At 38.7% G+C, this 12306-nt stretch overlaps 1 protein-coding gene across 4 annotated transcripts in view; it reads right to left on the bottom strand.

Annotated features, from left to right (window-relative positions):
- Positions 1–12306, bottom strand: part of PDE3A (phosphodiesterase 3A) — a 262985-nt gene that overhangs the window by 21170 nt on the left and 229509 nt on the right. For all 4 annotated transcript variants that reach the window (XM_069807850.1, XM_069807851.1, XM_069807853.1 and 1 more), the window contains 4 exons: positions 9170–9255; positions 8542–8711; positions 7044–7181; positions 1426–1537 (listed from right to left, as the gene is read on the bottom strand). In XM_069807850.1, coding sequence (XP_069663951.1) covers positions 1426–1537; positions 7044–7181; positions 8542–8711; positions 9170–9255 — 506 coding nt within the window. The remainder of the gene's footprint in view (positions 1–1425; positions 1538–7043; positions 7182–8541; positions 8712–9169; positions 9256–12306) is intronic.

The raw sequence follows: 12306 nt of genomic DNA, 5'->3' as shown, positions 1-12306 counted from the left end.
GTAAGCAGCATAGGCATGGTTATTTTTGGAAAGAATAAAGTAAAATATAGAAGGAGTGTCCCCTGCCTCTCGAAATACTAAGAACATCCCTCCTGAGACACTAATCTCATCACACAAAACCTAGAGGATAGCCCTGCATAGGATTCTAATGCTTTTCGCAGGAATAAAGGCTGGATTAGCCTCTTGTGAAATTTACACTGATTTCATCCAACTGGGATAGTCACCGTTAGTTTTGTGCATATAACCCATTTTTCAGTTCAGCAACCAGAAGAAATACATGGTTAAGTCCAAAAAAGTTGTTTTGGTTTTTACCCCTTCACAGAAATGAAAAACTGGAAGGTAAATTAGTTTTGTATTAGACAAAATATTCTGCTTTACTAAAATGAAACACAGTTAAGAAAAACCAAGGAAATGAAGGGTTAGATTCACAAAAATTCTTGAGACTCTATGAACATTTAAATGTTTTAAACAAAGAGGAATGGCTCCAGTAGGACAGACGGACTGTGGGACACCCCCTGAGGCTATAATCTGCTGCTTCAAATCCCTGATCAGGTTCAAACACAAGGAAAGATTTGAAATTTGGTCTCTCATTTTCCCAGAAGAGAGTCCAAACCACCTGGCTGGGATGCATTTTGAGGTAGCTTTCCTTCAATCCCTCCCACTGTAGCTGTTCCAATTGGTATTTAATATTTTGAGAGAGAGACTACATGACTTACTAAACCAATGTTTCAGACATTTTTCTGGGAGGTGGGAGAAAACAGGGTGTCCTGTATTCCTCAACACTGGGGTTATCTGCCAGCTAAAGGGGTTAATAACTCCCTCTCTCCTCCTGGAAAAAAAAAAGAGGTTTTTTGCAGTTGAAGTGGTTTGGTAAATTTGATTTGAATTAGTAAATACTTTGGGGATGACTGAAAGCAGGTTTTTCAGTGAATAAATGATTCACACTGAAAAATACCAGCTGAGCTGTAGCTGCAGAACAGGATGCACTCATCTACTTGGCATATTTTTTCTGCTTTACAAAGCTCATCTCCTTTTGGTAGCATAGCAGTGCTACTCTGTAAAAATCCAAATTGCTTATGGGGGAGAAATGTTTCAATAACTCTAATTGGGGCATTGGGGTACACTTGCATCATCAGGAAACAGTCCTTTGTACCTATAGTAGCTTCATATGGTTTCAGATTTGCCATTAATTATTATTATGAAACATTATGAAACAACATGAAACATTAAGTGCAATGAAAAAAAGACAAGAGGCTGTGGTTCAGCACCAGCCTCTGACTAGAGAGCCATCCATTTGGTCGTGATGTAGCTGAAGAAAAAAAAGCAGCTGTTATATTAAGAGAAGAAAGGCTTCAGTAACAAAGTATGTGAAAAATACCCCAAACTTTAAGGAAGCATTGCTATCTGCTGGGAATTTTTACTTACAAGGTATCTCTCGGTATCCACATTCCAAAGCATGAAAGTAGTTCATAAATTCCCTCACTGGTATTTTAAAGGTTTCAAACAGCCCCATGTCTTCAAAAAGTCTGTATGATACCTGAAAAACCAAAACAACCATGCTGCTAAATAGACCAGAAAAACTCTAAAAATTAGGTATAAAAATCATTCTGTTGAATTACCCCATGAAAACCTGCTTTCCTGGTAGTATTTTCTCAGCTACATCTGATCCAGCTATAGCTGCAGCTATTTACATTTCCATAGGGATGTGGCTAGATAGCAAAACAGACAAGCTATTAGTACCAAACAGTCCTCCTCATTCCGTCATTACACCTTTGAGATGTTCTTCTCTTCCTTTCAGGCATATGGATCCCCCAAATTTTGGAAACACCTCAGAAACATACACACATAAAGGAAGATATCCAGAGGTCTTCGGTGTCTTGGGGAAAATTTCCCCACAAACTTATCCAATGAGCATCCATGAGTCAAATCAATTCCCAGAAAAAGGGGAAACAAGTGAAAGAATGACAAAAGGAGAGAACCATTCAGTTCCTATGCACTATCTCCTTTCCCTCTCCCCCATTTTGGAAGTGAAATGACAAAAGTGACTTCTCCAACAGGATTTCAGAGGCAGCAAGCGGCTTAGGAAGCAGAGCTGCTCCAAGTGTTCCTGCACGGAAAGATGACTGTAGACATCCAGGAGAGGATATATGGTAAGGGAGAATGTGATCGGTGAGTGAGGGGGTGATCAGGAGAGATGAGTGCTCAGAAATGTAGACAGCAGCTGCTGCAAAATGGACACTTTTGAAGACAAGTTTGAACTTGACATACAGAACAACGGGACATAGTAAAATTACTGCCTGACCTTTTCACTTCTTTCACAAATTGGACCCTAAAGCCTTGCAGCTTCTTTATTTATTTACCGCTGTTAGCTAAATTCTGTCCTTTTGATGCCATCTGGTTATGATCTGCCTAGAGCTAAGCAATTTGAAGCACATTGGGAATGATGAGAGCTATACTGATAAGAAATGGTTACAAATTATGTTTTGTGTTTTACACCTGAATGTAAATCAAACAGCTATCCACACGTGTTTCTTTCTGTATCGTGTATATAAATTGGGACCTGTGAGCTGCACCTAAAGTTTAATTAACATAAACTTCAAATGTCCGGCCACTGTGGATTTTTACAGTAAGAATAATAAAAAAGGATATGAATTGCAGCATTGATGATCTCCCCCCCGTCCCCTCCTAGTCATTCCCCACCAGGAAAAAAATCTGTGAACTAACTCTGGCAAAACACTGCAACAGGCAGTGATGATGCAGAGACACGTTGAGTGTGGTGTCTGACACCATCTGGGATGCTCCTCTAGTGACACGTATCTGACAGTTGGGGTTCTGCTGGTGGCCTCAGCTCTTACTTCCCTTCCTATCATACCTCTGTAAGTGCCACTATCAATGCAGTCAGAAAAATCACTGCTGGTGGTAATTTCTCTTTGTGGCCATGGCTGTTTGCCAAAAAGTAAAAAGTTCTTCGTAGCCAAGGAACTAGGGAACTACTGAATTACAGTGCTCTAGAAGACATGAGCTTAGAATAAAAGGAAAGGACTGTAGAAGGCAAAACTTTACTCTCTGAAAATCCCATGGGATCCTCCTGTACTGAGGCAGAGTGAAGAGACTGACTTTATGCATAATTTGGATTAGAAACTGCATAGAATTCTGTTTATCTATCTGGAATCACAGCTGAAGTAAATCAGCTGGTATCCAAACTTTCACCTACAGAGACATGAGGTATTTTTACACTCTAGTCTTAGATCACTGAATGGTAAGCTTCATATTTCCAGCAAAATATCTCTGTATAAAAAGAGGAAGCATAAAGAAATATTATTCTGCAGGACCAAACCTTACTGGTCTACACTGGATAGGTATCTTAAATAAAGGACGTCATAAAATCATGTTTTTCCTCCCCTTGGATTTTGGGGGTCGGGAAATTCCACAGCAGTTGAAAAGAAGCGAAGCTGACTAGTGGATATGAATGACAGCTCTTCCCCATGACTTGGAGTAAAATGGCATTATTCTCTGTAGTCATTAGAAAGCATAAACAGCCAAGCAAGTCATTTGGACATTTTTGTAATGTTTTCTTTCCTTCTGTCTTTCTTCACAAATGGGGAGGAAGGGGTAAGGGCAGGCCAGAAAGAGGAAAAAAGGGCATTGATATCCTCCAGAAAGTCAACTAACTACATTCTTTCATTTAAAAAAAAAAAAAAAAAAGAAAAACTGTGCAGTTTTGTTTATTCATTGCTCTGGATTAACCACTTTTAAATGCTTCTGTCTTTTAAAACGCTTCCTTCCCAAACCACATGCTGCTTCATGAGCTCCCTGGGAGTTAGAATCCCACGGGCTCAGCACAGCACCCTTGCAGCCGCAATGTGGTCCCCGCTGCCAGAGACAAGCCCAGGGAAACTCCGACAGCTGCCAGGCGCTTGGCAGTGGGTGCTGCACGCTGCCTCTTCCCTCCAGCCTCCATTTTCTGCTTGTCTCTGCAACGATTGCTAGCACTTGAATGAATCATTCATAACTCAGATACTTCTGGTGGTGCTGCCTGAAGAAGGACAAGCACTTCTCCCAAATGATTCCTAATGGAAGTTGTTTTGGAAAGGGGGATCGTTATTCACACGTAGTTCCTCTCCTGGGTTTTGCAGGCACATGTAAATGGCTCTCATTGGAGGACACGTGCAAATTTTAGGTTAGCAGTTCCCTACTCATTGTTTGCAGGCCATCCTCTTGCACTCCTTTTTTGCCTTTTGTATTTGCTTTCTTCAAACGTATGTTTCTTTTAAGTTGTCAGCACCCAGTCTCTGGCTCTGACAAACTCAACTCCTCACAAGGGCTGCTGTGACAATCCTGGGAAGATCTCATCCCCCAAGGACTGATTTCCCTCGCTCCTTCATATAACGGCTGCAGTTTCTCTCTGCAGAAGCCATGCATGATGATGAGATGACCAAACATTCCTCTCGGTACCACCCAGGGACCAACTCACATGCACTGCAATGATGCCACCCGGCCTTGACGCTGCTTGTGTATTGAGAGTTAGGAGCACCACCAACACTTCTGTCTCGATGGGCCCAGCAATTAAAGCCAGAGAGAGACCTTGACTTTAGCCTATTCTTTTTCATTTTATTTGCTTTCCAGGGCAAATGAGTTTCTCTTCCACAGGTTTTAGTTTTATAGGAGCTGTAAGAAGAGTGTTAAGTGTGACTGAAGACATTATCCAACTTTATGGCCTGTTGTGAAGCATCAGCTCAGTTGGAGAGCTCTGCTGTTCCTTTCTGAAATGAGACTGGTATGTAAATTCCTCTCTAACCCCTATCATGCATATTTGTTAGTGCCACATTTAGAGTGCTTGCCACTGTACGTTGCACAGATGCTTTTATGGCCGCTGACTGGTTTGGGGTCTTTTTATATGTCTAAATCAATTTAACATTCCAAAAAGAAGAAACAGACATCTCAAGCAGCTTTAAAGATGCTAAGCCAGCATTTGCTTTCTAAACTGAATGCTTCCCTAGAGGCACGTGTCAACTCTGCTTTGTTCCATCTCATAAATTTAACCTAGCAAGGCAAACATAGTTAATTCAGCTTGTTAATTTACTTATTTTTAATGGATGAGTCCATCTAATGGCAAAATACAGAGAATAAATCATTATGAGCTTTTGTTTTCCTTTGTTTACAATATTGCAGGATTTAAAAATTATACAAGAAAAAAGACAATCCTTTTGGCTAGAGAAAAAGATTTATTTATTTTAGTTCTCTTATTTTGGAAAATAACTTTGTTAGGAACATCTGAGTAGGTGGGGGAAAGAACTAAAGGATCTATATTTTATGAACAAGGTTGAACTTGCTACATTCTGCTCTTAGGGAGTGGGAGTTATTACAAACAGCTGTTACAGAAAATGTTGAATTTTGATCACAGATATTATTTATTAAAGCTTCTCCATTTTATTTCACAGGCCTCATTTTGTGGCACTGCAAAACAGATAACATGTTCAGAACCTGTGCAAAAAGCAGATGTTGGGAAACAGAGTGTGGAGCTTTAGTGCAAATTGAGGGAGGCACAGGGGAATTGTCCTGAGAGGTACAGAACTCCATGTGACTTGGTAAAGTGCTTAAAACCTATAGAGGTACTCATGTAAAACCAGAACAAATTTTGGCTCATCCAAACTGTTGGTTATGCCATAAAAAAAAAAGTTCTGTTTTTCCTTATGTTTCATTCATCGTTCTATTATCATTCTACGCTATTACAAAACAACATGACCAATATGATCTACAAGAGCATTTTCATCACACGCTCACTGTCTAGTGCAAAAGTGTCTCAATGATCATGATCGAATTTATATCAATACCCACATCCAGCCATATTTTGCCTAATTCTCTAAAATTAACCTAGAGAGCTGGCAGGCTGGTTAAACATAGATGTTACTTGCCAAGCTACAGAACAATAAAAGGCAGACCACAGGATAAATTTGAATTCATGCTGTGGTTTTCCTGGTTGACCACTGTATAATTGAATCTAGCTGAATAATAGTTAACCACCATGGGACCAAGATTTGATACAGCATTCTCTGGAGCTTGTTGCACTGAGATCTGCCTGATGCACTAACCTCTGTGTTTGTGGGGGGTGTTAATTGTCCCACGTTATACCAATTAACATAATCTCTTCTTTCTAGCACTCATCACTACATAATGCCTTGTAAAGTGATACTAGGTCAGTCAGATTCTCTTGGGGTTTTTTCCCATCCATCCCTAAAAACTAATTATTACTTGCCTTTTCTGTTTAATAAACCTCAATACTTCAGTAAGAAAAAATGGCTAATTTGTCTAGTGTGCCAGGAAAAGGGGCATAACAGAGAAGAAAGTTCAGTCAAGAAAGTGATTATGGAAGTGACATTAATTGTGCTGAGTAGAGACAGTCTGGTCAGTACCTGCATTCAACTTACAGGAGGAAATGAAAAAAACAACAGTTGAAAGAAAGACTAGTAAGCTCTCACATCCTGATTCACAGTAAATTAGTCTTCCCTATGTAATAATGATATGAACTTACTATCAAAGTGCTGACTCTTTCAAGATGAAGGAACATAGCAAGGACTATTTTTTCCCTCACTTTCTGAAACCTTGATTTCTTGCACAGCCTGACTAAAATCTCCAGTATAAAAAAGGACCAAAGTTCTGTATTTCCTGCCTCAACTGAATATATGCACTGTTTATCCCTCCCATGCTGAACTACCTGAGAAATCCTTTCACAAAGAACTCAGTAAGAGGTGGCAGCACCTCCTGCAGATAGAAGAGAATATTCAGAAAGGAAATGTAAACTCATTGACAGAGAGCAGCAGGCAAAATAGGTCTGTGTTTTTTTCTTTCACATTTTAAAATTTAAAAATATAGAAATTTAAAAGTAAGGAATGTAATGAGACGGAGTTCATATTGTCAGCTTTGAATTAGGTGGCAGGGATCACAATTCATTGGATGACTAGCTTGTAAGGGCAATGGGTCTTAACACTGTCTAAATCTGTCAATAATCTAGCCAGTCACTGCAGACAAGATATCCTTCTCACCTGACTGAGAATCCGACCACATTTCTTTCCGATTTTTTCCACCAAATCAAAGATTGGGAAGTTCCAATTATTTAGCTGCTCCATCAGGGGATCCAAGTTGTCCATAACCAGAGGCTCAGGAGCAAGTACAGGCTTGTCCTATGCCAGAAGTCAGAATAAAGAGGAACTTTAGTTCTGTGAAGCATCTCATGCAAAAATTTATGCTCTTAAAAGCTAAGGTCACATTAGCATCATCTGTAAGTCAATGGTACTTTACTCAGCTCAGTGGAGATGTCCCCATTTCTACCAGCCCTGAAGCTAGTCACTCTCCTTTATAATTTGTTTCACTTGAATGAATAGGAAATTCTATATATGAAACATCAGCCTCTGAACTTATCCATGGGACACATTAATTCATTCATTCATGGGAATCATTCATTCATTTCCAAGGCAGTGCCGTCTTCATTGTAAAATTTGCTGCAGTACAGAGGGAAAAGTGCTCAGTTTCTACTTCTGCATCAGGACCCATTCATTACAATCTAACATGGCTAATGCAGCTTGGTCCAAGACTTGTACTTCTTAAACTGAAACCTACCTCTTTGTCAAGGTCTGCAAATAGGTGATGGGTTGTGCCCCTCCTTTCACATTTCCCCCTGTATACTGCCTTGAATTTCATTATTACTAAGAAACTGTAGATGAGTAAATGCCAAAATATCTCAAGAAAAATGCCTTCCCTCAGCATGTCCAACTCCAGTTCAACAGATTACAATAAATTTTTCAAGAGTTCATGACAACTTAAATTTATTAATTCAGTTGTACAACAGGCTGTGGAAAATTTAACTAAACAAAGCTTTCCCTCTACATCTCAATCAAGTTTACAGCTGAATACAGTAGTCATGAGAAGATCAGCACTTGTTCACCATGCTGCAATGTTCTTATGTTCAGGACATACACCGACAATAATATAATGCAGCACCCTCAGACAAGCGTTAATTTATTTTAAAATAAGGACCACTGTATATATTAGCCAAGATTGCAAGGCCATTGAGAAGCTGAAGTGGCTGAACAGGAAGACTATATGTCATGCCTGTAGTCTGAGAAGATAATTTCTCTTCCTTCCAATCCATTCCCTTTAAAGGCAATGTTAACATGGAAGCCAAACATTTCAGAAACGCCTAATGCCAGGTCCATAAACTTACATTTATTCATCAAAATATGATTAAAAAGATGGTTAACGTTTCACAAGTGGCCAGGGCTTAGCAGCTCTCACATATTTCCGTGGTTCCTTTCAATTCTTGAAGGTCAATCCTCCTACTGCAAGGTAGAAGCCTGCTGCAATTGTTGCTTAAAACCATGGTCACAATCTTTAGACAGCCCTACGAGCTTTTTTTGTGGGGGTTTGGGATTTTTGCTTGGTTTGGTTTTTTGTTTTTGTTTTTTTTTTTTGTCCCCCCCCCCCCCCCCCCCCAGTGTCAGTATACACTGAGTCTATTGTGCAAGTGGAACTTTAACAAGCTACCTCAGGTGGTATCAAGGGATGCAGAATGATGGTCTCGGGTGTGTACGTCCTACAGACAGATCCCTTCTGCGTCTGATCTTTGGAGCAATCTGTCTCATCATCATTTTGCACGATATCACTGCTATCGCTGTTGTTGGTCTCATAGTCAGAAGTGGCTTGCGCAGGATCATCTACAACACAAATCACAAAGCTTGTTGTGTGAACAGCAAGGACTGCATGAAAGTCATCCTGTGACCTTCTGAATAATAGCAACAGGATCTCTGACTCATAATACATATGTGCTGCTTGGCTGGGTCCAAAGTCGGACAATCTGTCCAAAGGCATTAAAGATTATACCCTGCAGAGTGTAAAAAATGGGATCAGGGATTCAAGAGTGAGAAAAATTTTGAGGACTATTATTTGAACTGACTAGGTTAGATGAGGGAAACCATATTTCCTCTGTATTTTAACTCTATTCTTCATTAGCATTTTGCACATGTACATACAAAAAGGAAAGGAGTCTCAAAGACAATTTGTATGGTCTCACCTACGTATGCTCTCCTTTTATGACAGACAGGCATATCTGCCCTTTCCATGAATAATTATTGAATTTTAAGGGATGAGGAGTTTTTGATGGACAAAGAATTACCTGTTCTGTTCAGGGTGTGTGTGGTACCATCATTTCTATCTAGTGTCCCATCACCAGCTTCTATTTGGTTATAGGGTCTGCCACAGCTGAAATACATCAAGAAACATGCACAATATAAAGAACCATGTGCATTAGACAGTCTTATGTAAAATGATTTCCTGCTGACAGTGTAAGATTATGTCATCCAGTATAAGCTATGGTACAGGGTGCATTCTCCAGACAAAATTACAAGAGCGAGCTGAAGTTTTATTGGAAGTCAGGAATGTACAAAGACAAAAATACAAAAAGACCTTGGATTACCTGGCCACCACCGCTAAATCTGCGTTGCCAACAGTAAACCTTTATTCTCTAAGTTTATCAGTACAAAAAAAATTCCCTGGATTTGTACTACAGCTGCCCTATAAATGTGAACTAAAATTATGAAAATGTGCCAGAGTGCCATACAATCTTATATAATTGAATTTTAACACAGTCATAATGTGGCTTTACTCTCCTTTTATTGTTTAAAACTTGAATACGTTCCTCTTAAGGAGGAAAAAGGTATTCTGCCATTACTTCAGTGACAACATACCAAGTACGTCAGAACCAAGGGGGCGTTTCGGACAGAACATGAAGTGATCTGGCATCCAGACATTTCGCAATGAAACTAGAAGACAGAGTTTGCTTCATCATTCCCAGAACAGAAAGACATTGTGGAAGGGATCACAATATCATGGCCTTTCTGAATGACTGGCTCTTCCCTTCCTTTAAAATGCTTTATTCCTTGTGTGTGATTCCCTTTAAGCCCTAAACGTGAATTCAATACCAGCGGGAACACTTCAAATTACAATGTCCAAATATGATTGAGTCTAGGACCTGAAGGAACAATGATATATCATGAAAACATGAGAGAACTTAACAAATCTGAAGCCTCATTTAGAAGTACTATATCAAATCTGTACAAGAAAACTGACGTTTTAACATTTCTTTCTCTGGCTTGAGTCAGTATTTTGTGGCGTATCTCATATATAACAGCCTTTGCAAAGCAACTATTACAAAATTATTTTGATTGGTCAAACTTTGTACTAGAAACTTGGCACGAGTGTAAGTTCATCATATAAAAATGGCTGAAATCCTATGCCAGATAGCTTTTGACTGGGTCATCCAAAACAAATTCTGGAGCTTGGTATGCCCTGCAAACATAATGAATACCTGCAATAATTTTAAATTAAAATATAAATCTGTATACAATGATACTTGTAGTGCATAGCCAAACAAACAAATCTTGTATCACTCAGGTCTATAAACAAGATGAAAAAAATGTATTAATTTCTCTCTCCCACATTCCTTGTGGTTTCCATGAGGTCAATGGTAACAAGGCAAAATGTAAAAGTAAAAGAGAAAGCAAGCCCTTGATTGGTTGTAATGCTATGAGACTTTTGCGTCATTATGAGTGTACCTCTTTATTTCCAGAACATATGCAAACTCACACTGACGTAATATGTACGGTCTGCATAAAACACTATATTAAAAAAAAATTACTGAGCTACCTAGTAGAACACTTGAAATCTGCTCTATGTCAGAATTAATCGTGCCCAGGCAACTTTAACTCAATCCCCTTCATGTACAGGCATTATAATATACTTCTTAATCACAGGATTGTTTACCATTTTTTCCACAGGATTCCTGCCTTATCCACTAAGCAGAATTAAAAATGATTACTTACAACTTTTTTTAACAACGTTACCTGGTGTATGTTCTTGTTTAAAGCAGTTTTCAAACTCTGCTGTCCTACCACTCTTCACTTTGTAAGTAAAAAAAAAAAAAAAAAAAAAAAAAAGTACAGTAAAACTGCTGTCTTGATGCCACTGCCTGGGTGGATCTGATTTAAAGCACTGAACTATCAAGAGTTCATTTCCTCTTTTGTTGTTGTTAGGGAAGGGATTGGTTTGGTGGTGGCAGAGGTTTGCTGACTTGGTAGCATTTCCTAGCAAGGCAGGCTTTTTGGCAGTAAATGTAGGGGATTGCATGCTGTGAAGACTAGCAATCTACAATGTGAAAGCTCAAACTTTAAAAGATTTATTTCCAGTGTTTGTTAATTTACTCTCTCAGCTTGTCTAAGCCATTTAATTTCTTTGGGGGTTTTTTTTGGTTTGGGTTTTTTCTTTTGGTTTGGGTTTTTTAAACTTTTTTATTTTTTAATTGTGCTTACATTACTAAGGGGTGCATTATTTATGTGCTGTTAGTTCAGCTTGTATCTGTGGATATGACATCTCTATATACTAATGGCTAGAAATGTGACAGTGCTTATGATTTTTCAATGGACATTAAAGGAACTGTGATAATTGTGGATGCCAATTCTATTAGCAGTCATTACATCACAATATTTGAAATAATGTACTTGTTTCAAATGGACAACAAAGTCTATGCCAGCAATGTAACTATTTGTAACACCTACACAGGCTAAGCATTTGAAAACAAGGAAATTAAGGACCTAAATATGCTTCGCAACCTATGTAGATCACATAAGACAATAGCCACATAAAAACTAATGAGCATTTTACCAATGATTACATTGAAATCAAAGTCTACACATATCAAGAAAATATATTTCATTACTATCTACAACAACCTTACACAGATTTTTTTTTTGACATTTTTTATGCAACTATTAACTGTTCTCTTTAATAGAAAGCTTCCAGAAATAATTGTTACTAGTTAAAGTAATAATATTTTGTTGAAGTAGTAATAAAGGCACAGTTTAATAACACAGTAGCACGTTTATGGTATATTACTTATGTGTAATATAATTTTCATTTCAAATAAATCACTGCAAGTCCCAGTTTTGCAATACCTTTGGAAAACTTTTAAAGGCACTTAGTTTCTACTTAGTCACCTAAAAGCCTGTCAGGATGCTAGTCTGAACTCCGGTGAGGATGACTCCCTTGAGTAAACTCGCAACCTCAATTTTGACTTTCTCACACCCGCTTCCTAGCCCTGCACACAGCATACCGAGACACATCCAAAGGCACGTGACTGAAGCCATAAATAAAAAACTATTTCCAAAGACAGCCAAACTTGGTAACATTTAACCCAGCCTCAGATAATGTGCTGTCCACTGGCTAGCCAATAATCACAAATCACTCACTACTATGACC

This window comes from Haliaeetus albicilla, chromosome 19 (assembly GCF_947461875.1).
Source record: "Haliaeetus albicilla chromosome 19, bHalAlb1.1, whole genome shotgun sequence".
In the NCBI taxonomy this organism is placed as follows: domain Eukaryota; kingdom Metazoa; phylum Chordata; class Aves; order Accipitriformes; family Accipitridae; genus Haliaeetus; species Haliaeetus albicilla.
Note: the sequence above shows the minus strand (reverse complement) of the source record. Positions and strands in the feature narration are given on the sequence as shown.